This window comes from Ornithorhynchus anatinus, chromosome 1 (genome assembly GCF_004115215.2).
Source record: "Ornithorhynchus anatinus isolate Pmale09 chromosome 1, mOrnAna1.pri.v4, whole genome shotgun sequence".
NCBI lineage: Eukaryota > Metazoa > Chordata > Mammalia > Monotremata > Ornithorhynchidae > Ornithorhynchus > Ornithorhynchus anatinus.
Genome location: NC_041728.1, coordinates 180438070 through 180465910, shown reverse-complemented (window position 1 = coordinate 180465910; position 27841 = coordinate 180438070). Strand labels below are relative to the sequence as shown.

General features: G+C 51.9%; 1 protein-coding gene across 1 annotated transcript; it reads right to left on the bottom strand.

The window, feature by feature from the left end:
* Positions 1–709: 709 nt before the first annotated feature.
* LOC120638686 (ciliogenesis associated TTC17 interacting protein) lies at positions 710–23478 on the bottom strand. Its single transcript, XM_039913499.1, has 10 exons — positions 23356–23478; positions 23148–23240; positions 22269–22460; positions 14360–14415; positions 12094–12180; positions 11822–11989; positions 10192–10316; positions 9149–9225; positions 5871–5971; positions 710–1171 (listed from the first exon to the last, which is right to left on the bottom strand). The coding sequence occupies exons 1-10, from the start codon at positions 23438–23440 to the stop codon at positions 860–862; spliced, it is 1296 nt and encodes a 431-aa protein (XP_039769433.1). The 5' UTR covers positions 23441–23478; the 3' UTR covers positions 710–859.
* Positions 23479–27841: the final 4363 nt, after the last annotated feature.

The following is a 27841-nucleotide window of genomic DNA, read 5'->3' as shown; positions in this document are numbered from 1 at the left end:
ATAGATCTATACACATCAAAATGAGTACACGGGCATTAATATAAACAGAATTATAGATATGAACACATATACACAAGTGCTGTGAGGCAGGGCGGGGAGTAGAGTGGAGGGAGTTAAGGAGATGGGAAGGGGAGGGGGAGCAGAGGGAAAGGGAGGGCTCAGTGTGGGAAGGCCTCCTGGAGGAGGTGAGCTCTCAGTGGGGCTTTGAAGAGGGGAAGGGAGTGAGTTCGGCGGAGGTGAGGAGGGAGGGCGTTCCGGGACAGCGGGAGGACGTGGGCCGGGGGTCGACGGCGGGATAGGCGAGAACGGGGGACGGCGATGAGGTGGGCGGCGGAGGAGCGGAGCGTGCGGGGTGGGCGGTAGAAAGAGGGAAGGGAGGAGAGTTAGGAGGGGACGAGGGGATGAACGGCTTTGAAGCTGAGTGAGTTTTTGTCACTTCACTCCTGTCACTTCACTGTCACTGACACTTCACTGTCACAGTGAAGAAGTCATTTCACTTCTCTGTGCCTCAGTTCTCACATGCGTAAAATGGGGATGAAGCCTGTGAGCTCCATGAGGGACAGAGACTCTTCCAACCTGATTATCTTGTACCTACCTCAGCACTTAGAACTGTGCCTGGCACATAGTAAGCGCTTAACAAATACCACAATTATTATTATTATTAGTGCTCTCTGCTTGTAATAGGTGCTCAGTAAAAACGACTGAAGGATTTAGAGGAGATGCCATTTATTTATACTCAAGGTGCCGATGTGGGTGTCAGGAGGAGCGGGACGAGCTCCCTCTTCCCAACCCCAGTATCCCCCTTTCAACCCTGGGGACCTTGATGCCCGCTCCACACCCCCCTCCCCTCCCTCTCCGCTTACTCCGGCCTCGTGCCCGGCCCTCCTCCCGCCTCTCCTTCCTCGTTCCCTGCCAGGTTCGGCCTCTCGGCCCCCGGCCTGAAGGTCAGGGTCGGGATCGGGCCCGGGGGGCGGAAGGGGCCGGGCTGGAGGGAGGAATGGAAGGCGGGCGGCTGGGGGAGATCTCGGGCGAAGGGCCCGAAGAACTGGGCGGCAAAGGTGGCCACGTCCGAGGGCTGGTGGAGCAGCAGGAAGAGCAGGAAGTCGGACAGCAGGGACTGGACTTCCGGGTGCCGCCGCAGGTAGGTGGCATGGCCTGCCTCCAGCTCCTCCTGGGACGGCGGCGTGAGCCGTCGTTCAGCTGGGGCCGAGGCCCTCCGGCCCGGCCCACCGGCCTCCGTCGGGAAGGCCTCAGAGGTGCCCCGGATGCCCCGGCCTCGTGGTCACCCCCTGGACGGACCGGCCCGTCAACCCGATTCGCTTGAACCCACCCCGGCGCTCGGCACGCTGCCTGGCACGTAGAAAGCACTCGACCGATACAGTGCCTAGTGGAAAGAACACTGGCTTGGGAGTCAGAGGACGTGGGTTCTAATCTCCCTCTGCCACTTGTTTGGTGTGTGACCTTAGGCAAGCCACTTCACGTCTCTCTACCTCGGTATCCTCATCTGTATAATGGGGATGAAGACTGTGAGTCCCACGGGGAGCAATCTGATGACCTTGTATCTACCCCAGCATTTAGAACAGAGCTTTGCACATAGTAAGCGCTTAACAAATAACGTTATTATTATTATTATTCTTAAATGGATATATCCGTCATTTATTTCTTTATATTCACGTCCATCTCCCCACCTCTAGACCGTAGGCTTGTCGGCTTGTATATTGTTCTACTGACCTCCTAAGCACTTAGTACAATGCTCTGCACACAGTAAGCACTCACTAAATATGTCTGAATGAATGAAAGAATGAATGAATCTCAGTTTGGAAGGCCTCAGAGGCAACCCAGTCCCCGGATACTCTGGCCATGGGGTAACCTTAAGGGAGGCAGCGTGGCGCAGTGGAAAGAGCACGGGCTTTGGAGTCAGGGCTCATGAGTTCGAATCCCAGCTCTGCCACTTGTCAGCTGTGTGACTGTGGGCAAGTCACTTAACTTCTCTGTGCCTCAGTTCCCTCATCTGTAAAATGGGGATTAAGACTGTGAGCCCCACGTGGGACAACCTGATTCCCCTGTGTCCACCCCAGCGCTTAGAACAGTGCTCGGCACATAGTAAGCGCTTAACAAATACCAACATTATTAACCTTGTCAACTGTGTGACGGTGGGCAAGTCACTTAGCTTCTCTGTGCCTCAGTTACCTCATCTGTAAAATGGGGATGAAGACTGTGAGCCTCACGTGGGACAACCTGATTCCCCTGTATCTACCCCAGTGCTTAGAACAGTGCTCTGCACCTAGTAAGCACTTAACAAATACCAACATTATTATTTTTATTATTATCCTCCTGAACAGATTGGGGGTGGGGACATAGTCCCTACCTGTCAACCTGATTTGCTTGTAAACACCCCAGCGCTTAGTACAGAGCCTGACACATAGTAAGTACTTAACGAATATCAAATGGACATATCTGTAACTTATTTCTTTATATTAATGTCTGTCCCCTCCTCCTCCCCAGCAGACTGTGGGGCGGGGGGGAGGTGGGCCGGTAATGTGTCTGTTTACTGCTCTACTAGACTCTCCCAAACACTTAGTACAGTGCTTTGCACATAGAAAGTGCTCACAGCGTGGCTTTAGTGGAAAGAGCCCAGGCTTAGGAGTCAGAGGACGTGGGTTCTAATCCCAGCTCCGCCACTTGTCTGCTGTGTGACCTTGGGCAAGTCACTTCACTTCTCTGGGCCTCAGTTATCTCATCTGGAAAATGGGGATTAAAAGTGTGAGCCCCACGGGGGACAACCTGGTTACCCTGTATCTACCAGTGGTGCTTGAACCAGTGCTTCGTACATAGTAAGTGCTTAACAAATACCATAATTATTCTGATTAAATATATTTGAATGAAATATACTGCTTAGAACAGTGCTTTGCCCATAGTAAGCGCTTAACAAATACCATATTAATAATTATTATTATTAAATACGTATGAATGAATGAACGAATCTCGGTTTGGAAGCCCTCAGAAGGATCCCAGGTCCCCGGACATACCGACTTTGGGGTCACCCTCTGGATGGACCGGCCACTCTGAGCCGAGGAGGGCAGAAGGGGCTAGCTCGGGGTCAGGCCGGACAGCAGTCCGGGGCCTGCCTTAAGATTAAATCCCCAGTTGGACCTTAAAGCCATATCGAAGGCCCATCTCTTCCAAGAATTCATTCCATCATATTTATTGAGCTCTTACTGTGTGCCGAGCACTGTACTAAGCACATGAGAGAGTACTACATAATCATAAGCAGACACATTCCCTGCCCATAATGACTTTAAAGTCTAGAGAGGGAGGCAGACCTAAATAGAAAGAAAAAAATGAGATATGTGGTCATAAGGGCTGCGGGGCTGGGAGGGAAGAAATGAAGAAATAATAATTCTGGAACTTGTTAAGTGCTTACTAGGTGCCAAGCATTTTTCTAAGAGCTGGGGCAGATAGTAATAATAATAATATTGGTATTTGTTAAGAGCTTACTATGTGCTGAGCACATAGATACAGGGTAGATACAGGGTAATCAGGTTGTCCCACATGAGACTCCCAGTCTTAATCCCCATTTTCCAGATGAGAGAACTGAGGCCCAGAGAAGTGAAGTGACTTGCCCAAGGTCACATGGCAGACAAGGGGCAGAGGCGGGATTAGAACCCATGACCTCTGACTTCCAAGCCTGGGCTCCTTCCACTAAGTCACGCTGCTTCTCGGAAAGGGAGCAAAGCCTTCCCTGACTAAGCCGTCATTTCCTCTTCCTCTTCTCCACCTCCCACTCCCTTCTGCGTTGCCCTTTCACTTGGATTTGCTCCCTTACTGACCCCGTCCTCAGTCTTGCAGCATTTATGTCCACATCTCTCCACATCGAGAAGCAGTGTGGCCTAGTGGATAAAGCCCGCACCCGGGGGTCAGAAGGTCGTGGGTTCTAATCCTGAATCCATCACCTGTCTGCCGTGTGACCTTGAGCAAGTTGCTTCACTTCTCTGGGCCTCAGTTCCCTCAACTGTAAAATGGGGTTGAATGTTGGTATTTGTGAAGCGCTTACTATCTGCAGAGCACTGTTCTAAGCGCTGGGGAAGATACAGGATAATCAGGTTGTCCCACGTGAGGCTCACAGTCTTCATCCCCATTTTGCAGATGCGGGAACTGAGGCACAGAGGAGCTAAGTGACTTGCCCACAGTCACACAGCTGAAAAGCGGCAGAGCTGCGATTCGAACCCATGACCTCTGACTCCCAAGCCTGGGCTTTTGCCACTGAGCCACACTGCTTCTCTAAAAGACAAATATCCCATATGGGGATCGAACCCGCAACCTTGATGTCTTGATGAAGTCTCTGAGCCCCCATGAGGGACAGGGACTCTGTCCAACCTGATTTGCTTGTATCCACCCTAGCGCTTAGTACAGTGCGGGGCCATATAGAGAGTGTTTAACAATATCACAATTATTGTCATTATTAGTATCTGTCATGTATTTATTCATTTCTATTAATATCTATCTCCCCTTTTAAACCGTAAGCTGGTTGTGGGCAGGGAACGTGCCTACCAACTCTCATTCATTCATTCGATCATATTTACTGAGCGCTTACTGTGTGCAGGGCACTGAACCGAGCGCTTGGGAGAGGACAATACAATGATAAACAGATACATTCCCTGCCCACGATAAGCCTACAGTCCACGCTGTACTCTCTCAAGCGCTTAGAACAGCGCTCTGCACACAGTTAGCGTTCAATAAATAGGATGGATTGCTGACTGACCACATGGGGCCTGTTTTGGGTCTCTTCCCTCCAATCTCACCATTTGCCCCCGTCCACCCAATCCCCTCATTTGTGTGATCCTAACCCAACCCCTGTATTTGCAGGCCCAGACTCCGCCCCCTCTGGCATGATAATAATAATAATAATAATAATAATGATGGTATTTGATAAGTGCATACTATGTCCCAGTCACTGTTCTAAACGCTGGGGTGGCTGGCTACAAGCAAATCGAGTTGGACAGAGTCCCTGTCCCATGTGGGGCTCCCAGTCTTAATCCCCATTTTTTTCCAGATGAGGTCACCGAGGCCCGGAGAATTGAAATGACTTGAGAAGCAGCATGACTCAGTAGAAAGAGCTCGGGCTTGGAAGTCTGAGGTCATGGGTTCGAATTCCTGCTCTGCCACTTGTCAGCTGGGTGACTGTGGGCAAGTCACTTAACTTCTCTGGGCCTCAGTTCCCTCATCTGTAAAATGGGGATTAGGACTATGAGCCTCACGTGGGACAACCTGATTATCCTGTGTCTACCCCAGCTCTAAGAACAGTCCTCTGCACATAGTAAGCTCTTAACAAATACCTAGATTATTATTTATTAAGTTCCCTTTTAGACGACTGAACTGAGGCCCAGAGAATAATAATAATTATGGTACTTGGTATGTGCTTACTCTGTACCAAGCACTATTCTAAGCACTGGGTGAGTACAACTTAATCAGGTTGGACCCAATCCCCATCCCACGTGGGGCTCTCAGTCTTCATCCCCATTTTTTCGCAGATGAGGTCAAAGAGGCCCAGAAGAAGGAAGTGACTTGCACACACAGCAGACAAAGGGCAGAGTCGGAATTAGAACTCATGACCTCCTGCCTCCCAGGCCCTAGCCACTAGGCGATGATGCCTCGGGTCCCATGATCCCACTGTGGCTTTCCTCATTTGCATGCACCGCCCCCTGCTCTGATTTGCATAATGTGGCCCTCCCCCTCATTTACATAAGGCGGCCTTTCCCTCCTTGGGCCGACCAGGCCTCCTTCCCGCTCATTTGCACGTGGCCTCTTCCCTCCCGCCTCCTGATTGGGCCGTCCCGGCCCCGCCCCCTCCCTGGCCCCGCCCCTTTCACCTTCCGATCCAGGAACATGGAGTAGAGCTGCAGGTCCTCCTCCCACTCCAGGGGCTGCTGCCCCAACGACGCCGGGACCGGGTGCTGCGGCTCCTCTTCCTCTGGGATTTGGGGAGCCAGGGAAATGGGGGAGCAGGGGGAGCCGGAGGGAATGGGGGGAGCAGGAGGGAGTGGGAGGGAATGGGGGAACAGGGGGGAGTGGGGGAGCAGGGGAGAGCAGGAGGGAATGAGGGGCAGGATGTGAGGGAGGAAATGGGGAGTGGGGAGAGCAGGGAGGGAATGGGGGAGCAGGGGGGAATGGGGGAGCGGGGGAGGAGTGGGAGGGAATAGGGGAACAGGGAGAGCAGGAGGGAATGAGGGGCAGGATGTGAGTGGGAGGAAATGGGGAGTGGGGGGAGCAGGGAGGGAATGGGGGAGCAGGGAGGGAATGGGGGAGCAGGGGGCAATGGGGGAGCAGGGGGGAGTGGGAGGGAATAGGGGAACAGGGGAGAGCAGGAGGGAATGAGGGGCAGAATGTGAGTTGGGGGAGCAGGAAAGGGTGGGGAAGCAGGAGGAAGCAGGGAGGGAATGGGGGAGCAAGGGGAGTGGGGGAGCAGGAGGGAATGGGGGAGCAGAGGGGAGCGGGAGGGAGTGAGGGAACAAGGGAGAGCAGGAGGGAATGAGGAGCAGGATGTGAGTGGGGGGAGCAGGAGGTAGCAGGGAGGGAATGGGGGAGCAAGGGGAGTGGGGGAGCAGGAGGTAGCAGGGAGGGAATGGGGGAGCAAGGGGAGTGGGGGAGCAGGAGGGAATGGGGGAGCAGAGGGGAGTAGGAGGGAGTGGGGGAACAAGGGAGAGCAGGAGGGAATGAGGAGCAGGATGTGAGTGGGAGGAAATGGGGGAGTGGGGAGAGCAGGAAGGAGTGGGGAAGCAAGAGGTAGCAGGGAGTGGGAGGGAGTGGGGGAGCAGGAGGGAATGAGGGAGCAGGGAGGAGTGGGAGGGAGTAGGGGAATGGGGGGGAAGTGGGAAGGAGTGGAGAGCAGGGAAAGCAGGAGGGAGCGGGGGAGTAGGGGCGAGAGGGAGGAGTAGGAGAGCAGGTGGAAAGAAGTGGGAAGTGGAAGGGAGTGGCGAGCAGGGGAAGCGGGGCGGGGGGGAGAGTGGGAGGAGGTGGAAGGAAGTGGCGAGCAGGGGAAGCGAGGGGAGTGGGAGGAAGTGGGGAGCAGGGGAAGCGGAAGGGAGTGAGGAGTGGGAGAAAATAGAGGGATGTGGGGAGTGGGGTGGGAGGAAATAGAGGGAAGTGGGGAGCCAGAGGAAGCAGAGGGAAGGGGAGGGTCCGGGGGAGCGAGCTTGTGGGGGAGCCGGGAGGAAGAGAGGCGAGAAGGGATAGCGGGATCCATCCCGGAGCTTCGGCCTCCCACCACTCCTCTCCCCTCCCCACGGGGTGCGGGGCTGCAGGATCGGGGGGGTGGGGGGCCTGGGTCAGAGAAGTGTGAGGGAGCCTCAGAGGGGGAGAGGGGAAGGCTGCCAGGGAAGGACCGAACCTAAAAATCTGCTTTTTGGAGGGTCCGGGACCTATAGGGCTGGGGTGGGTCCTATGGACCCTTGGGCATACCAAGGCAATTGTATTTATTGAGTGCTTACTATGTGCAGAACACTGTAGTAAGAGCTTGGGAGAGTACTTGTCTCCTGTCACCTCAAATTTAACATGTCCAAAACAGAGCTCTTTATCGTCCCACCCAAACCCTGTCCTCTCCCGGACTTTCCTGTCACTGTAGGCGGCACCACCGTCCTTCCCGTCTCGCAAGCCGGTAACCTTGGCGTTATCCTCGACTCCCCTCTCTCATTCAACCCACATATTCAATCTGTCACCAAATCCTGCCGGTCCCGCCTTCATAACCGCTAAAATCCACCCTTTCCTCTCCATCCAAACTGCTACCTCGTTAATACAATCATCCATCCAATCCCCCCTGGATAACTGTACCGGCCTCCTCACTGACTTCCCGGCCTCCCAGTCCAGACTTCACTTAGCTGCCCAGATCATCTTTCTACAGAAATGCTCTGGGCATGTCACCTCCCTCCTCCAAAATCTCCAGGGGTTGCCCAGCCACCTCTGCAGCAAACAAAAACTCATCACTATTGGTTTTAAAGCCGTCCATCCCCTTGCCCCCTCCTACCTCACCTCCCTTCTCTCTTTCCCCATCACAGCCCGCACACTCCGCTCCTCTGGGACCGCTGACCTCCTCACAGGGCCTCCAGCTCGCCTATCTCACTGCCGATCCCTGGTCCATGGCCTGCGTCTGGCCTGGAACACCCTCCCTCCTCAAATCCGACAGTGACTCTCTCCCCCTTCAAAGCCTTACTGAAGGCCCATCTCCTCCAAGAGGCCTTCCCTGACTAAGTCCCACTTTTCCTCATCTCCCGCTCCCTTCTGCGTCACCCTGACTCGCTCCCTTTGCTCTTCCCCCCTCTCCCCGCCCCACACCACTTATGTATCTGTCATTTTATTTATTTATATTGATGTCTGTTTATTTCTATTGTCTGCCTCCCCCCCCAGACTGTGAGCTCGTTTTGGGCAGGGATTTTCACTCTTTATTGCTGTATCGTACTTTCCCAAGCCTACTTGCTCCACACACAGTAAGCGCTTTATAAATTTGATTGAATGAATGAGTACAATATAACAATAAGACAGACATATTCCCTGCCCACAACAAGTTGACAGTCTAGAGGGGGAGAGAGATATTAATAGAAATCAATAAATGACCGCTGTGGACATAAGCGGTGTGGGGCTGGGATGGGGGACAAAGGGGAGCAAGTCAGGATGAGGCAGAAGAGAGTGGGAAGAGAGGAAAGGTGAGCTTGGGGAAGGAGGAGATGGTTCTTCAATCAGGCTTTGAAGATTTATTTATTTGTATTGATGTCTGTCTCCCCCACTTTAGACTGTAAACTCATGGTGGGCAGGGAATGTGTCTGCTTCTTGTTGTATTGTACTTTCCCAAGTGCTTAGTACATTGGACTGCACACAGCAAGCGCTCAATAAATATGATTGAATGAATAGACTGTAAGCTCATTTCGGGCAGGGAACATGTCTACCCACCCTGTTATATTGAACTTTCCAAATAATAATAATGATTGTATTTGTCAAGCGCTTACTCTGTGCCAGGCACTGTTCTAAGCGCTGGGGGAGATACAAGGTAGTCAGGTTGGACACAGTCCCTGTCCCACGGGGGGCTCATGGTCTGAGCAGTCCCAAGACTCCCACTCCTCCCCGTCTCCCCCGCCTTCCACCCACGGCTTCCACTCACCCTCCTCTTGCAGAGCGGGCATCCGGGAGATGATGCAGGAGGCTGGCGAGCCCACCTGGATCCGCCGGGCTAGGTGGCTGAGGGGGGACGGCGGGAAGGGGTTCCATGCCAGAACGACAGAAGCCGGGGGAGGAGGAGGAAAGCCCCGTAATTAATAATAATAATGTTGGTATTTGTTAAGCGCTTACTATGTGCAGAGCACTGTTCTAAGCGCTGGGTTAGATACAGGGTAATCAGGTTGTCCCTCGTGAGGCTCACAGTCTTCATCCCCGTTTGACAGATGAGGTCACTGAGGCACAGAGAAGTGAAGTGACTTGTCCACAGTCACACAGCTGACAAGTGGCAGAGCGGGATTCGAACCCATGACCTCTGACTCCCAAGCCCGGGCTCTTTCCACTGAGCCACGCTACTTCTCACTATAATACTACTTACTATACTTACTAATACTTACTACACTTACTAATAATTACTATAATAGTAATAGTGGTATTTGTTAAGCGCTTACTATGTGCCCGGCACTGTACTAAGCCTTGGGGTGGACACAAGATTGGGTTGGACACAGTCCCCGTCCCAAATGGGGCTCACCGTCTTCATCCCTATTTCCCAGACGAGGTACCTGAGGAACAGGGAAGTGAAGTGACTTGCCCAAGACCACACAGCAGACACGTGGCAGAGCCGGAATTAGAACACACGACCTTCTGACTCCCAGGCCCAAGCTCTAGCCACTAGGCCACGCTGCTCACTTGCCTGCTGTGTAACCTTGAGTAACACTTCACTTCTCTGGGCCTCAGTTCCCTCATCTGCCAAATGGGAATGAAGACTGTGAGCCCCTCGTGGGACAGGGACTGCATCCAACCCGATTTGCTTGGATCCACCCCGGCGCTGAATACATTGCCTGGCACAAAGCGTGTAACAAATACCATAATTATTATTATCATTATTACCCAGTGGTGCTCAATAAACACCACCACCAGTGCAGATGAGGAGGAGCCGGGGGGTCTTCTGCCCCGCCTGCCTCCAGCCATGTTAGGGGTCCCACTCACCCGTCAGTGAGCAGGTAGAATTGAAACGTGATGGGGATATCGTCCTCGGAGTGGATCGTCTGCTCCACTCCGAACGTCGGCACCTGCTCTTGACCGATCTTCAGTGGCTGGGACCCCAGCATGTGCTGAAAGGAAGGATGGAGCCATCGATCAATCGATCGCTTGGGTGTTTTTTATTACGGTATTCATTAAGCGCTTCCTGTGCATCAGGCACTGTTCTAAGGGCTGGCTGGATTTGAGATAATCAGGTTGGACACTATCTCTGTCCCACATGGGGCTCCTGGTCTCAATCCCCATTTTACAGATGAGGGAACTGAGGCCTGGAGAGGGGAAGTGACCTGCCCAAGGTCACACAGCGGACAAGTGGCAGAGCTGGGATGAGAATCCATAGTCCTTCTGACTCTCGGGCACGTGCTCTAATCATTAGGCAGTGCTGCTTTTCATTTATTGATGGGGGGGCATGTGTCTTCCCTTCCTCATTGCTCCCCCCTGCCCCTCCCTAGCTCCCGCCTCATCCTTACCCCCGCCTCCTCCCCTGGTCTTCCCCCCTGCCCTTCCCTTCTTCCCTGCTCCTCCCTCCTACACCCTGCCTCCCCATACTGCTCCTTCTTCTCCCCGGCCCTCCTCATTTCTCTCCATTCTCTCCTCGACCTTTTCCCTCCTCCTCCTCCTCCTCTGCCTCTTCCTCCACCTCCTTTTCCTCCTTCTCTTCCTCCTCCTCCTCTTTCTCCTCTTCTTCCTCCTCCTCCTCCTCCCATCTTCTTCCTCCTCCTCCTTATCCTCCTCCTCCTATCTTCTTCCTCCTCCTCTTCTTCCTTCTTCTCCACTTCCTCCTCTCCTTCTCCTTCTCTTCCTCTTCCTCTCCCTCCTCCTCCTTTCTCTTCTCCTCCTCCTCATCCTCCTCCTCCCATCTTCTTCCTCCTCCTTCTCTGCTTCCTTCTCCTCTTCCTCCTTCTCTTCCTCCTCCTCCTCCTCTAACTAGGCCCACTTTTCCTTTTCTTCAACTCCCTTCTGCCTGCCCTGATTTGCTCCCTTTATTCATCCCCACCTCCCAGCCCCACACCAATTATGTCCATATCCATCATTTTATTTATGTCTATTAATGTCTAATGTCTACCTCTACCTCTCTTTAGACCCTAAGCTCATTGAAGGCAGGGAATGTGTCTGTTATATTGGTCTATTTTCCTCGCCCAAGTCCTTAGTACGGTGCTCTGCACACAGTGAGCATTCAATAAATACTATTGACTGACTGACTCCTCCTCCTCTTCTTCTCCCCTCGTCCTTCTCTTCCTCCCAAGCTGGGCCCCCTCCTTCCGCCCTCCTCTCTGCCCCCCAGCCCAACCTCCCTTCCTCCATCACCCCTCCGCCGAGCCTCCTCCCTCCTCTCTGCCCCTCAGCTGGGCCTCCCTTCCTCCACCTCCCTGCCAGGCCACCTTCCTCCTCTCTGCCCCCCGGCCGGGCCTCCATCCCACCCCCCCAACTCCTTTCAGGCTTCCCTTCCTCCATCCCCCTGCCGGGCCTCCTCCTTCCTCTCTGACCCCCACACTCCAGCCAGGCCGGCCTTCCTCCTCCCTCCTCCCTCCTCTGTGCCCCCCGGGCTCCCCCGGGCGGCGGGGGCTGGGGCTCTCACGTAGGTGGCATGGCAGAGCTGGCCGGTGGTGTCGAAGGCCAGGAAACGCCCTCCCTCGGGTACCGCCTGGCGCCGCCCCATGACCCTCAGCAGCAGCAGGTTGGCAGCTTCCGAGACCAAGCCGGACACCGAGGCCAATGGGTGCGAGGAAAGCTTCGTCTGCAGCTCCTGCCTGGGGAGGACCCGGGTCAGGGGGAGCCCCGGATTCCCCCCACCCTGACCTTCAAGCTCCTGGATGCTCGGGGAGCTGCCCAAGGGGAGAGGCCACCCACCTCCCCCTCCTTGAGGGTCCAGGTCACCTCCAGCTGCTCCTCCTGTTTTTTGGAGATGATGTGACGGTCCAGAGGGTGGTCCTGGAGCTGCAAGGGGGGAGCAGGGGGAAGGGTGCAGGGCCAGACTCGGGGGGCAGACAGGGCTACTCCAACCAAGGCCCCCCGGCCCCCAGACTCTAAAAACTACCCCATCTAGGGGGCAGCAGCTTGAGAAGCATCATGGGGTAGTGGATTAGAGTGTGAACCTAGTAGAATGTCCTGGGTTCTAATCCCGGCTCTGCCACTTGTCTGCTTTGTGTGACCGTGGGCATGTCACTTCACTCCTCTGGACCTCAGTTGCCTCATCGGGAAAATGGGGATGGAGACTGTGAGCTCTATGAGGGACAGGGACTGCGTCCAGCCCGATCTGCTTGTATCCGCCCCACTGCTTAGTACAGTGCCTGGCACCTAGTAAGCGCTTAACAAATGCCATCATTATTATTATTCTTAGGGGTACATTCAGAGCTCGGCCTGCAGCCACCCAAGGCTGGGCGCTCCCTTTCCTGTCTCTATCAGTAAGAGTAGTGGTAATAATAATAATTATGGTATTTGTTATTAATAATAATAATGATGGCATTTGTTAAGCACTTACTATGTGCCAAGCACTGTTCTAAGCACTGGGGTAGATACAGGGTGATCAGGTCATCCCAAGTGGGGCTTACAGTCTTAATCCCCATTTTACAGATTAGGTAACGGGGGCACAGTGATTTGCCCAAAGTCACCCAGCTGACAAGCGGCGGAGCTGGGATTAGAACCCATGACCTCTGACTCCCAAGCCCGGGCTCTTTCCACTGAGCCACGCTGCTTCTCTAAGCACTTACTATGTACCAAGTACTATTGTAAGCACTGGGGGAGATGCAAGTTAATCGGGTTGGACCCAGTCCCTGTCCCACATGGGGCTCCCACTCTCAAACTCCATTTTCCAGATGAGGGAACTGAGGCCCGTAGAAGTGAAGTGACTTGTCCCAGGTCACACAGCAGCCAAGCGGTGGGGCTGGGATTAGAACTCATGACCTCCTGACTCCTAGGCTTGTGCTCTAACCACTTTGCCATGCAGTACAGGCTTGACTTGGGGTTTGACCGGGGTGGGGCGGCAGGGCCGTTCAATTTCTAAGGACCCCGGGGTGCCGGGACCCAGGGGCAGAGAGCAGGAGCTGCCTCTGCCCCAGGATTTGGGGGTACGGAGGGGAGGGGGGACCCAGACATTGGAGGGGGAGGGACCGAACTGCCCCTTGTCATAGTTCAGAAAGAAGGCAGAAACAGGCTCACCCTGAAGGATTCTGGGATCAGAGGCAGGGAGAGAATAAGCGTGGGGGTTGGGGGTGGGACACGAGGGGCCGGGGGTGGGACAAGGGTCTCTGAACTCTGAGAAGCAGCACGGCTCAGTGGAAAGAGCCCGGGCTTGGGAGTCAGAGGTCATGGGTTCAAATCCTGGCTCTTCCCCTTGTCAGCTGTGGGACTGTGGGGAAGTCACTTCACTTCTCTGTACCTCAGTGACTTCATCTGGAAAATGGGGATGAAGACTGTGAGCCTCGCGTGGGACAATCTGATTACCCTGTATCTACCCCAGCGCTTAGAACAGTGCTCTGCACATAGTAAGCACTTAACAAATACCAATATTATTATTATTATTGAACGGTCACTGGACACTGAAGGCAGGACTCGCTACTCTCCAACCCCACGGAGGGGGCGGTCACCGCTGACCCTGCAACAGGAAGGTCATTTATCGTGATTATGTTGTTTTATAGTGATGATGTTGTCTTGTTTTTGTCTGTCTCCCCCAATTGGACTGTAAGCCTGTCATTGGGCAGGGATTGTCTCTATCTGTTGCCCAATTGTACATTCCAAGCGCTTAGTATAGTGCTCTGCACATAGTAAGCGCCCAATAAATACTATTGAAAAAATGAATGAAAGGAGGGAAGGAGGTTAGACACCAGGGAGAACATCCCCTAGGGATGGGGCAGTAAGGAAGCCTCTTTCCCTGGAGATCTCTCAGCATGAGCCCACCCCCTCCAACCCCTTCTTTCTCGACCTGCGGCAGGGGGATGGCCAGAATGACCTCTGGGAGAGTTCTGCGGGTCTCGGCTCATCGCGGTCGGCTTTTTCTTCTCCTTTTGTCTCTGGGTGGCCTCTCTCCCCCTCTGCTCCGGGGATAGGGGGTGGTGTGAAGGGGAGAATGAGGAGGGGGAGTGGGCCCGGGGAGGGAAGGAGGAAGGGAATGTGTCACCTTGATAACTTCATGGTATTGCTGCTCCAGGATTTCCAGGTTCCAGGAAATGTAGCCTGCAAGGTGAAAGGGCCAATTACCAGATTCTGAGGCTTTAGGGTTCATTCATTCAATTGTATTTATTGAGCACTAACTGCAGAGCACTGTACTAAGTATTTGGGAGAGTCCATTAGAACAATAAACAGTAACATTCGCTGCCCTCAGTGAGTTCAGACCCGATGGGGAGAGACAGACATCACCTGGGGATGGATACGGAATGTATCGGTTTATTATTGTATTGTCCTCTCCCAAACGCTTAGTATGATGCTCTGCACATAGTAAGCGCTCAATAAATACAATTGAATGAATGAATAGAGGTCGGAGATCCCATCATGTCAGAGGTCATGCGTTCGAATCCTGGCTCTGCCGCTTACTAGCTGTGTGACTTTGGGCAAGTCACAACTTCTCTGTGCCTCAGATACTTTATCTGTAAAATGGGGATTAAAACTGTGAGCCCCACGTGGGATAATCTGATCACCCTGTATCCCCCCAGTGCTTAGAACAGTGCTTTGCACATAGTAAGCACTTAACAAATAACACCATTATTATTATTATTATTATTTGATCAGGGACAGGCTTTATGGGGTAGCAGGTGGGAGGGTGGAAACTGCCCCAGAGCAGAAAAGTTGGAGGTCAGAAGGGGAATTAAATCAATCGTATTTATTAAGCTCTTACTGTGCGCAGAGCCCTGAACTAAATGCTCTGGAAAGGACAATATAACAGAGGTGGTAGACACGTTCCCTGCCCGCAAGGAGCTGACAGTCTTGGATGGTGAGACCCAGTGGAGAGAGAGCTGGGGATTCAGGGGATCCAAATTGTAGTTCCACCCTGTTGTGTGACCTTGGACAAGTCACTTAACCTAATAATTATTCATTCAGTAGTATTTACTGAGCACTTACTATATGCAGAACACTGTACTAAGTGCTTGGAATGTACAATTCGGCAACAGATAGAGACAATCCCTGCCCAATGATGGGCTTACAATCTAATGGGGGGGAGACAGATGGACAAAAAAAAGAAAACATAATCATGATAAATAGAATCAAGGGGATGGACGCCTCATTAACAAAATAAATAGGGTAATAAAAATATATACAAATGAGCAGAGTGCTGAGGGGAGGGGAAAGAAGAGGGGAGGAGCAAAGGAGGCTTAGCTGAGGGGAGGGGAAGGGGGGAAGGGGAAGGGAGCAGAGGGTGGAGGGAGAGCAGTGAGGGAGCAGAGGGAAAAGGGGAAACCTATGTGCCAAGCACTGTTCTAAGCACTGGGAAGATACAAGGTAATCAGGTTGTCCCACATGAGGCTCACAGTTTTAATCCCCATTTTCCAGATGAGGTAGCTGAGGCACAGAGAATTCATTCATTCAATAATATTTATTGAGCGCTTACTATGTACAGAGCACTGTACTAAGCGCTTGGAATGAACAATTGGGCAACAGATAGAGACAATCCCTGCCCATTGACGGGCTTACGGTCTAATGGGGGGAGACAGACAAAAACAATAGCAATAAATAATAATAATAATAATGTTGGTATTTGTTAAGCGCTTACTATGTGCCGAGCACTGTTCTAAGCGCTGGGGTAGACACAGGGGAATCAGGTTGTCCCACGTGGGGCTCACAGTCTTAATCCCCATTTTACAGATGAGGGAACTGAGGCACAGAGAAGTTAAGTGACTTGCCCACAGTCACACAGCTGACAAGTGGCAGAGCTGGGATTCGAACTCATGAGCCCTGACTCCAAAGCCCGTGCTCTTTCCAATGAGCCACGCTGCTTCTCTATGATGGTATTTGTTAAGCGCTTACTATGTGCCGAGCACTGTTCTAAGCGCTGGGGTAGACATAGGGGAATCAGGTTGTCCCACGTGGGGCTCACAGTCTTAATCCCCATTTTACAGATGAGGGAACTGAGGCACAGAGAAGTTAAGTGACTTGCCCACAGTCACACAGCCGACAAGTGGCAGAGCTGGGATTCGAACTCATGAGCCCTGACTCCAAAGCCCGTGCTCTTTCCACTGAGCCACGCTGCTTCCCCAAATCAAGGGGATGTACATCTCATTAACAAAATAAATAGGGTAATAAAAATATATAGAAATGAGCGGATGAGCAGAGTGCTGAGGGGAGGGGAAGGGAGAGGGGGAGGAGCAGAGGGAAAGGGGAGGAAAGGGAGCTTAGCTGAGGGGAGGTGAAGGGGGGGCAGAGAGGGAGCAGAGGGAAAAGGGGAAGCTCAGAGAAGTGAAGTGACTTGTCCAAAGTCACACAGCCAATAAATGGCAGAGTTGGGATTAGAACCCACGACCTCTGACTTCCAAGCCCGTGCTCTTTCCACTGAGCCACACTGCTTCTCTAATAATTATGTAATTATGGTCCTGGTGAAGCACTTACAATATACCAAACACTGTTCTGTTAGAGTAGATACAAGCTAATTAGGTCGGACATAGACCCTGTCCCACATGGGGCTCACGGGCTAGCTATGAGGGAGTAGGATTTAAGCCCCAGTTTACAGATGAGGAAGCTGAGGCACAGGGAAGTGAAGTGACACGCCCAAGATCTTACAACAGATAAGTGGTGGAGCGGGAATGAGAACCCAGGTTCTCCTGACTCCCAGGCCCGGGCTCTTTCCACTAGGTGACATTGCGTGTCAACCTCTCTGCGGGTTGATTTCTTCCCTCTCCTTAAACCCGTGAACCCCAGTGGGAGAGGGACTGTGTCCGACCTGATCATCTTGCATCTGCCCCATCATCATCATTGGTATTTATTGAGCACCTACAGAGCAGAGCACTGAACTAAGCACTCGTAAGAGAACAAATGCCAGCCCCTCCACATGCACATCGGACCCCATTCCTTCGCACCTTATAAAAATTCTTGTCCCTTCCCTCAACAGCCATCCTCAACCATTCACTCTCCAATGGCTCCCAGACATAATAATAATAATAATAATAATAATGTTGGTATTTGTTAAGCGCTTACTATGTGCCGAGCACTGTTCTAAGCGCTGGGGTAGACATAGGGGAATCAGGTTGTCCCACGTGGGGCTCACAGTCTTAATCCCCATTTTACAGATGAGGGAACTGAGGCACAGAAAAGTTAAGTGACTTGCCCACAGTCACACAGCCGACAAGTGGCAGAGCTGGGATTCGAACTCACGAGCTCTGACTCCAAAGCCCGTGCTCTTTCCACTGAGCCACGCCACGTCTCCCCCATCCTAAAAAACTCCTCCCTTGACCCCACTGCTCCCTCCAGTTATCGCCCCCTCTCCCTCCTACCTTTCCTCTCCAAACACCTTGAACACGTCATCTACACCTGCTGTCTCAAATTCCTCTACTCCAACTCTCTCCTGGACCGCCCCCCCCCAATTCTGGCTTCCGTCCTCTTCTCTCCACTGAATCCACCCTCTCACAGGTCCCCAGTGACCTCCTTCTTGCTAAATCCAACGGCTCCTACTCCATCCTGATCCTCCTCGACCTCTCAGCTGCCTTTGACCTCTCAGCTGCCTTCATCCCCTTCTCCTCAACACATTATCCAACCTGGCTTCACTGACTCCGTCCTCTCCTGGTTCCCCTCATCTCTCTGGCTGCTCATTCTCAGTCTCCTTCTCTGCCTCCCACCCCCTAACTGTGGGGGTCCCTCAAGGGTCAGTTCTGGGTCCCCTTCTATTCTCCATATGCACTCACTCCCTTGGTGAACTCATTCGCTCCCATGGTTTCAACTACCATCTCAAATCTGCCAAATCTCCCTCTCCAGCCCTGATCTCTCTCCCTCTCTCCAGGCTCGCATCTCTTCCTGCCTTCAAGACATCTCTACTTGGATATCTTCCTGTCACCTCAAACTTAACATGTCCAGAACAGAGCTTCTTACCCCTCCCAGGCCTGTCCTCTCCCTGACTTTCCCGTCCCTGTGGACGGCATTACCATCCTTCCCGTCTCACAAGCCCATAACCTTGGCATCGTCTTTGACTATCCACTATCCAATTCTTCACCAAATCCTGTCGGTCCCACCTTCACAACATCGCTAAAATCCACCCTTTCCTCTCCATCCAAATTGCCACCACGTTCGTACAATCACTCATCCAACCCTCCTAGATTACTGCATCAGCCTCCTGCCTCTCTCCACTTCAGTCCATACTTCACTCCGCTGCCCGGATTATCTTTCTACAGAAACGTTCAGTACGTCTCCCCCCCCCCCTCAAAAATCTCCAGTGGTTGCCCAGCCACCTCTGTATGAAACAGAAGCTCCTCACTATTGGCTTTAGAGCTGTCCATCCCCTTGCCCCCTCCTACCTCTCCTCCCTTCTCTCCTTCTCCATCATAGCCCGCACACTCCGCTCCTCTCCTGCTGCTCACCTCCTCACTGGGCCTTGTTCTTCCCTGTCTCACCGCTGACCCCAGCCCATATCCTACTTCTGGCCTGGAACACCCTCCCTCTTCAAATCCACCAATCACTCTTCCCCCCTTCAAAGCCCTACTGAAGGCTCACCTCCTCCAAGAGGCCTTCCCAGACTAAGCCCCCCTATTCCCCAGCTCCCCTTCCCTTCCGCGTCATCTCGACTCGCCCCTTTTGCTCTTCCCCCTCCCTGCCCCTCAGCACTAACTTATGTATCTGCAATTTTATTTATTTATATTGATGTCTGTTCACTTGTATTGATGTCTGTCTCCCACCCTCTAGACTGTGAGCTTGTTGTGGGCAGGGATTGTCTCTCTTTATTGCTGTATTGTACTTTCCCAAGCACTTAGTACAGTGCTCTACACACAGTAAGCACTCAATAAATATGATTGATTGAATGAATGAATGAATAAAACAGAGTAGATAGGCACATTTCCTGTCCACAATGAGCTTGCATTCTAGAGAACTCAGTGTTGAGTAGAGCACTTAATAATAATAATAATTATTATTATTATTATGGTACTTGTTAATTGCTTACTATGTGCCAAGCACTGTTCTAAGTGCTGGGGTAGATACAAGTTAACCAGGTTGGATACAGTCTCTGTCTCATATTGGGCTCTCCCTCTTAATTCCCATTTTTTACAAATGAGGTAACTGAGGCACAGAGACATTAAGTGGCTTGCCCAAGGTAGCACAGCAGACAAGTGGTGGAGCCAAGATTAGAACCCATGACCTTCTGGCTCCCAGGCCCAGGCTCTAACTAGACCACGCTGCTTCCATTCGGTACATAGTAAGTGCTGAACAAATACCACTCTTCTTATTATTAATATTATTATTGTAGTTATCACTCCCATCATCTGTGGAATTAATATAAGAAAGGTTGTTTCCCAACTCTTAGATAGGGAACCATGTGTAGCCAGTGTAGTCTGGTGGAAGGAACATGGGCTGGAAGTCGGGAGACCTAGGTTCATTCATTCATTCTTTCAATCGTATTTATTGAGCGCTTACTATGTGCGGGGCACTGTACTAAGTACTTGGAATGTACATTTCAGCAACAGATAGAGACAATCCCTGCCCCACAACAGGTTCACAGTCTAGAAGGGGGAGACACAGCAAAATAAAACAGAACAAAACAAGTAGTCTGGCATAAATATCATCTAGATAAATAGAATCACAGATATATACACATCATTAATAAAATAGGGTAATAAATATTATATACAAATATGCACAAGTGCTGTGGGGAGGGGGAGGGGGTAGAGAAGCAGCGTGGCTCAGTGGAAAGATCCCGGGCTTGGGAGTCAGAGGTCATGGGTTCTAATCCCGTCTCTGCCGCTCGCCAGCTGTGTGACTTTGGGCAAGTCACTTAACTTCTCTGTGCCTCAGTTCCCTCATCTGGAAAATGAAGATTAAAACTTTTGAGCCCCACGTGAGACAACCTGATCACCTTGTATCCCCCCAGCGCTTAGAACAGTGCTTTGCACATAGTAAGCGCTTAACAAATACCACCATTATTATTAGAGCAGAGGGAGGGAGTCAGGGCGATGGGAAGGGGAGGGGGAGCAGAGGGAAAGGGAGGGCTCAGTGTGGGAAGGGTTTTGAAGAGGGGAAGAGAGTTAGTTTGGCAGAGGTGAGGAGGGAGGGCATTCCGGGACCGCGGGAGGACGTGGGCCGGGGGTCGACAGCGGGATAGGCGTCAACGGGGTACAGAGAGGAGGTGAGCAGCAGAGGAGCGGCGTGTACTGGGTGGGCAGTAGAAAGAGAGAAGGGAGATGAAGTAGGAGGGGGCAAGGGGATGGATGGCTTGGAAGCCAAGAGTGAGGAGTTTTTGCTTTATACGAAGGTCGATAGGCAACCACTGGAGGTTTTTGAGAAGGGGAGTGACAGGCCCAGAGCGTCTCTGTAGGAAGATGATCCGGGCAGCGGAATGAAGAATGGACTGGAGCGGGGAGAGACCGGAGGACGGGAGATCAGAGAGGAAGCTGATGCAATAACCCAGTCGGGATCCGGTCGGGTTCTAGTCCTAGCTTGGCTCCTGGCTTACTGGAGACCTTGGGCAAATCACTGAACTTTAACCTCAGTTTCGTCATCTGTACAGTGGGGATAATAATGCCTCTCTCTTCTTTCCTCATAGAAACATAATATGTAAAAATGAGATCATTGCTGTGAAAGGGCATTGAAAAAATGATAGCCTTAGACAAAAAACAAGAAATAATTATGACTCCCCATGTGCTTTTTTTAAAGTTCTCGTTTGTTACGAGAAGCAGCATGGCTCAGTGGAAAGAGCCCGGGCTTGGGAGTCAGAGGACATGGGTTCTAATCCTGACTCTGCCACTTGCCTGCTGTGTGACTTTGGGCAAGTCACTTAACTTCTCTGGGCCTCAGTGACTTCATCTATAAAATGGGGATGAAGACTGTGAGCCCTATGTGGAACAACCTGATTACCTTGTATCTCCCCCCCACACCCCCACTCAGCTCCTAGCACTTAGAACAGTGCTTGGCACATAGCACTTAACAAATGTCATTATTATTATTATTATTATTATTATTAAGCACTTACGATATGCCAGGCACTGTTCTAAACACCAGGGTAGAAACAAGCTAGTCAGGTTGGACGCAATCCATGTCCCACATGGGGTTCAGAGACTTAATCCCCATTTTTCAAGTGAAGGAAATGAGGCACAGGCAGATTAAGTGATCTGTCACACAGCAGATATGGGGGGAAACAGAATTAGAACCCAGGTCCTCTGACTCCCAGCCCCGTACTCCTTCCACTAGGCCAGGCTTAGCCTGGTATTATGGCATAGTCAGTGCTTAATAAATTCCATAATTAGACCATCAGCGATACTAAAATTAGATGAGGATTATGTCCCTCTAGCCCATTAGCTCGTTCTGGATGGGGAACACGTCTACCGACTGTATTGTATTTTGCTGTCCCAAGCGCTTAGTACAGTGCTCTGTATCATCGTCATCATCAATGGAATTTTTTGAGCACTTACTATGTGTCGAGCACTCTACTAAGTGTCTGGGAGAGGAAACACAATAGTTGAGAAGCAGCATGGCCTAGAGATTAGAGGACGGGCCTGGGAGTCAGAGGATCTGCGTTCCAATCCTGTCTCCGCCACTTGCCTGCTGTGTGACCTTGGGCAAGTCACTTCACTTCTCTGGGCCTCAATTCCTTCATCTGTAAGATGGGGATTGAAACTGCGAGCCCCATGTAGGACAAGAACTGCGTCCAACCCGATTTGCTTGTATCTGCCCCAGCTCAGTACCCGGTACACAGTAAGTACTTAACAAATGCCATAAATATTATTATCATTATTAGCTGGCACACAATAAGCACTCAATAAATGCCACTGATTGATTGATGGAGAAAAGAGGGAGCCAAAGTTTTCCAGAATGGTGGCGTCAGGGATGCTCACTGAGGATGGAGGGGTGAAAGGTCAAAGAGCCACCTCAGGATGGAGAGGTCAGGGGCGAGGGGCGCTTACCCAGGAGAGAGGTCTCACAGGGCGTGTTGTCCACGTGGCTGTGACAAGTGGCCTGGACCAGGATGCAGGACTGGGTGGCCCCCTGTCCGTCCTGGTAGATTCCGGGCTGGGCCTGCAGGGAAAGCTCGCCACCCCCCTCGCACACCATGGCCAGCGTCTCAGAGTAACACAGAAGCTTCAGCTCCTCCGGCTCTGGGGGCACCGGGCGTGTGAGGGAGGGGCTTCTGCCCACCCTAACCCCCCGATCCCCTGCCAGCCGGGCTTCCGGAGCCCCCTCCCCTCATCCCGGCCCCAGCTCGGACACCATGGCCAACGTCTCAGAGAAACTCCTCCGGCTCTGGGAGTACCGGGCGTGTGAGGGGTGGGGAAGGGGCTTCTCCCACCCTACCTCTCCCACCCCCTGCCAGGTGGGCTCCCCTTAGTCCCCTCCCCACACCCTCGCTCCCCATCCAGAGCCTCTCATTTCTGGCCCCCCTTGGCAAGAGCCCAGGCTGGGGAGTCAGAGGACGTGGGTTCTAATCCCGGCTCCGTCACTTGTCTGCTGTGTGACCTCGGGCAAGTCACTTCACTTCTCTGGGTCTCAGTTTCCTCCTCTGGAATATGGGGATGAAGACTGTGAGCCCTACGTGGGACAGGGCCTGTGTCCAACTTTATTAGCTTGTCTACCCCAGAGCTTAGAACAGTGCTTGGCACATAATGCTTAACAAATACCATTATTAATATTATTTTAATTGTGTGGTAGCTTCAAGCCTAGATCACCCCTCCCCAGGAATGGAGGACGAAACTGAAGGAGGGACGGGACCACCCAGTGCCCTGACCGGGTTGGGGGGCTCCCCTTGATCCCATCTCCCTCCCCGCCCGAGTCCCGGGAGGTCTCACGGATGGAGGCGAGGAAGGCCAGGGCCTCGTCGTTGGCCCTGGGGGGCAGCCGCTCGGTCTCAGAGACCCTCATGGCCTCCTTGGCCCTGAACCCTGCGAGGAGAACGGGGGATGGAGGGTGAGGTGGGGGGTTCTGCCACTGCAAAGGGGGCCTTGGGGGGTCTCCAGCTTGGGGGCGGGGGTGGCAGGAGGGACCCCTGGGCCTTACCGCCAATGGAGCCGGACTTGGAGGACATGCTGCAGCTGCTGAAATGTATCCCGGAGTCGCCGTAGCAACGGGGACCAACCGTCATCCTCTTAAAGGGGCCGCCTCCTCCAGGTTGGGGGGGAAGGACTGGGAGGGGGTGAGGCGGAGGAGTCATTCATTCATTCGTATTTAATAATAGTAATAATAATGTTGGCATTTGTTAAGCGCTTACTATATGCAGAGCACTGTTCTGAGCATTGGAGTAGATACAGGGTAATCAGGTTGTCCCACGTGAGGCTCATAGTTAATCCCCATTTTACAGTTGAGGGAACTGAGGCACAGGGAAGTTAAGTAACTTGCCCACAGCTGACGAGTGGCAGAGCCGGGATTCGAACCCATGAAGTCTGACTCCCAAGCCTGGGCTCTTTCCACTGAGCCAAGATTTATTGAGCGCTTATTGGGTGCAGAGCACTGGACTAAGCTCTCGGGAGAGGACAATCCAACAATAAATAGACACATTCCCTGCTCACGATGAGCTTACGGTCTGGAGGCTAACGGTCTAACAGTCCCAGCTCTTCCACTTGTCTGCTGTTGTGATGTCGGGAAAGTCACTTCACTAGCATTGACTCAGTGGCAAGAGCCCGGGTTTGGGAGTCAGAGGTCATGGGTTCAAATCCCGGCTCGGCCGCTTGTCAGCTGGGTGATTTTGGGCAAGTCACTTCTCTGTGCCTCAGTGACCTCATCTGTAAAATGAGGATGAAGATTGTGAGCCCCATGTGGGTCAGGATCGGTGTCCAACCTGATCAACTTGTATCTACCCCAGCGCTTAGAACAGTGCTTTGCATAGAGTAAGCGCTTAACAAATGCCATTATTATTATTATCATTATTATTATTATTGTTCTCTGGGCCTCAGTTCCCTCATTGGAGATCAAAACTGTGAGCCCCTTGGGGGACGGGGACTATGTCCTACCCAATTTGCTTGCATCCACCCCAGTGCTTAGTACAGTACCTGGCAAATAGTAAGTGCTTAACAAATACCATAATTATTATTATTATTAATAAAGAGGGGGAGACAGATATGAATAGAAATAAATTGACAGATAAGGACATAAGTTCTGTGGGGCTGGGAAGAGGGAAGAGGAAAGGGAATATCTGGGCTTGGCCACTGGCTAGGGGTAGGAGGTGAGGGTGGGGGGGATGAAGGGTCCTAAGACTCAACTTCGGTGCCGTGAATAGCCCCGCCACTTACCTGTTGTGTGACCTTGGGCAAGTCATCTCACTTCTCTGTGCCTCAGTTAGAAGCAGCTTGGCCTAGTGGAAAGAGCCCAGGCTTGGGAGTCAGAGGTAGTGGCTTCTAATCCTGGCTCCACCACTTGTCAGCTGTGTGACTTTGGGCAAGTCGTTTCACATTTCTCTGCCTCAGTGACCTCATCTGTAAAATGGGGATTAAGACTGTGAGCCCCACGTGGGACAAACCTGATAACCTTGTATCTTCCCCAGTGCTTAGAACAGTGCTTGGCATATAATAAGGGCTAAACAAATACCTTTTTTTTCATTTCTTTGCACTTCAGTTATCTCATTTATAAAGCACTAGAGTAGATACAAGTTAACTGGATTAGATATAGTCCCCGCCCTACATAGGATTTGCAATTTTAGTCCCTATTTTATAGATGAGGTAGGTGAGGCACAAAGAAGTTAAATGACCAAGGTTACACAGCAGACAAATGTATAAACTCCTCACCACTGGATTTAAAGTCCTCCACCACCTTGCCCCCTCCTACCTCACCTCCCTTCTCTCCTTCTCCATCGCTGCCCGCACACTCCGCTCCTCTGCTGCCGCTCACCTTCTCCCTGAGCCTCCAGCTCACCTGTCCCACCATCCACCTCTGGCCCATGTCCTACCCCTGTCCTGGAACGTCCTCCCTCCTCACCTCCTCCAAACTAGCTCCCTTCCCCTCTTCAAAGCCCTACTGAGAGCTCACCTCCTCCAAGAGGCCTTCCCACACTGAGACTCCCCTTTTTCCTCTGCTCCTCCTCCCCTCCCCATTCCCCCACTCCCTCCCTCTGCTCTATCCCCTTCCCCACCCCACAGCACTTCTGTATATATGTACATATTTATTATTCTATTTGTTTTATTAATGATGTGTATCTATCTATACTTCCATTTATTTATATGATGCTATTGATGCCTGTCTACTTGTTTTGTTGTCTGTCTCCCCCCCTTCTAGACTGTGAGCCCATTACTAGGCAGGGATGGTCTCTATCTGTTGCCGAATTGTACTTTCCAAGCGCTTAGTCCAGTTCTCTGCACCCACTAAGCGCTCAATAAATGACTGAATGAAATGAATGAATGAATGAATAAACAGAATTGAATGAATGAATCCAGGCAGGGCTGGAGCAGGCCCTCCACCCCCAGGAAACCCCAACGGTTTCAACTCGGGGGGTTGGGCCCTTTCCCTCCCATCACCCTTAAAGGGCAGCTCGCAGACTGCCTTATTCATTCATCCATCCATCCATCCATCCATCCATCCATCCATCCATCCATCCATCCATCCATCCATCCAATTGTATCTATTATTTACTGTGTGCAGAGCACTGAACTAAGCACCTGGAAAGTACAATACAACAATAAAGAGAGACAATCCCAGCCCACACCAGGCTCACAGTCTAGAAAGGGGGAGACAGACAACAAAACCAGTAAACGGGCATCAATAGAAATAAATAGAATGATAGATATGTACGTATATACATAAGTGGTGTGGGGCGGGGAGGGGGGAAAGAGCAAAGGGAGTGAGTTGAGGTGACACTAAAGAGAGGGAGGAGTTGAGGGAAAGCGGGGCTCAGTCTGGGAAGGCCTCCTGGAGGAGGTGAGTCTTCAGTAGGGCTTTGAAAAGGGGAAGCGGGATCGTTTGGCAGATTTGTAGAGGGAGGGCATTCCAGGTCAGAGGTTATAGCCCCGATGCAGCCAGTACAATGTGGGCTTAGCGAATTTCTGGACTCAGATGAAGATTTCCACTTTAAAAAAAAAAATAGTATTTGCTAAGTGCTTACTATTTGCAAGTCACTGTTTGAAGCGCTGGGGGAAGATACAAAGTAAGCAGGTCGGACACAGTCCTACGTGGGGTTCACGGTCTCAGTCCCCATTGTACAGCTGAGGGAACTGAGGCCCAGAGAAGTGAAGTGACTTGCCCAAGGTCACACAGCAGACAAGTGGCAGAGCCAGGAATAGAACTCCAGGTCCTTCTGACTCCCAGGCCCGTCCTCTATCCACTAGGGCACACTGCTGCTCACGCTGCTGCTTTGTCTCCATTGACAAAACGGTTTTGTGGCCTTCCTCACCTCTATCCATGAACCCCCTGGGCTGGGGGAGGGAGGCAGGGGAATCATACAGTACAGTCAGACTTCAGCCAAAAAATAGATTTCATTGTTGGAGGTTTTTGCTGTGACGGCTAGAGCCCGGACCTGGGAGTCAGAGGGTCTTGGGTTCTAACTCTGACCCCATCACTTGTCTGCTGTGTGACCTTGGGCAATTCACTTCACTTCTCTGGGCCTCAGTTCCCTCAGCTGTAAAATGGGGATGGAGATTGTGACCCCCTTGTGGGACAGGGACTGTGTCCAACCCAATTTGCTTACATCCACCACGGTGCTTAGCACAGTGTTTAGCACATAGCACTTAACAAATACCATAATTATAATTATTCCAGACTATGCTGAACAGTAGGCAGGACCAATCAATAATAATAATAATAATAATAATGATATTTGTTAAGCCCTTCATTCAATCGTATTTATTGAGTGCTTACTGTGTGCAGAGCACTGGACGACGTGCCTGGAAAGTACAGTTCAGCCACAGAGAGAGACAATCCCTAGCCCACAACCAGCTCACAGTCTAGAAGGGGTGAGGCAGACGACAAAACAAAACAAGTAAACAGGCATTGATAGCATCAATATAAATAAATAGAATTATAGATATATCCACATCATTAATATAATAAATAGAATAATAAATAAGTACCTATATACACGAGTGCCGTGGGGCGGGGAAGGGGGTAGAGCAGAGGGAGGGAGTCGGGGCGATGGAGAGGGGAGGAGCAGCAGAGGAAAAGGGGGGCTCAGCCTGGGCAGGCCTCCTGGAGGAGGTGAGCTCTCAGGAGGGCTTTGAAGAGGGGAAGAGAGGTAGTTTGGCGAAGGTGAGGAGGGAGGTCAGTCCAGGACAGAGGGAGGATGTGGGCCAGGGGTCGACGGCGGGACGGGCGAGAAGGAGGCCCAGTGAGAAAGTGAGCGGCAGCAGAGCAGCGGAGTGTGCGAGCTGGGGTGGAGAAGGAGAGAAGAGAGGTGAGGTAGGAGGGGACAAGCAGATGGACCATCTTTAAAGCCAATGAGAGGAGCTTTTGTTTGATATGAAGGTTGATAGGTAACCACTGGAGATTTCTGAGCAGGGGGGATGGGGGATAGAACCTATATAGCACATAGCACAGCCTAGATACCTAGCATAGCTTACATAGC

Excerpts from the sequence above, each read along its gene's own strand:
- LOC120638686 (XM_039913499.1), bottom strand. The coding sequence starts at position 23,440 with ATGACGGTTGGTCCCCGTTGCTACGGCGACTCCGGGATACATTTCAGC. Across the intron at positions 22,461-23,147 it reads GGCCTTCCTCGCCTCCATCC|AGCCGGAGGAGCTGAAGCTT; the intron begins GTGAGACCTCCC and ends CGGTGCCCCCAG. Across the intron at positions 5,972-9,148 it reads GCCCGCTCTGCAAGAGGAGG|AGGAAGAGGAGCCGCAGCAC; the intron begins GTGAGTGGAAGC and ends CCCAAATCCCAG.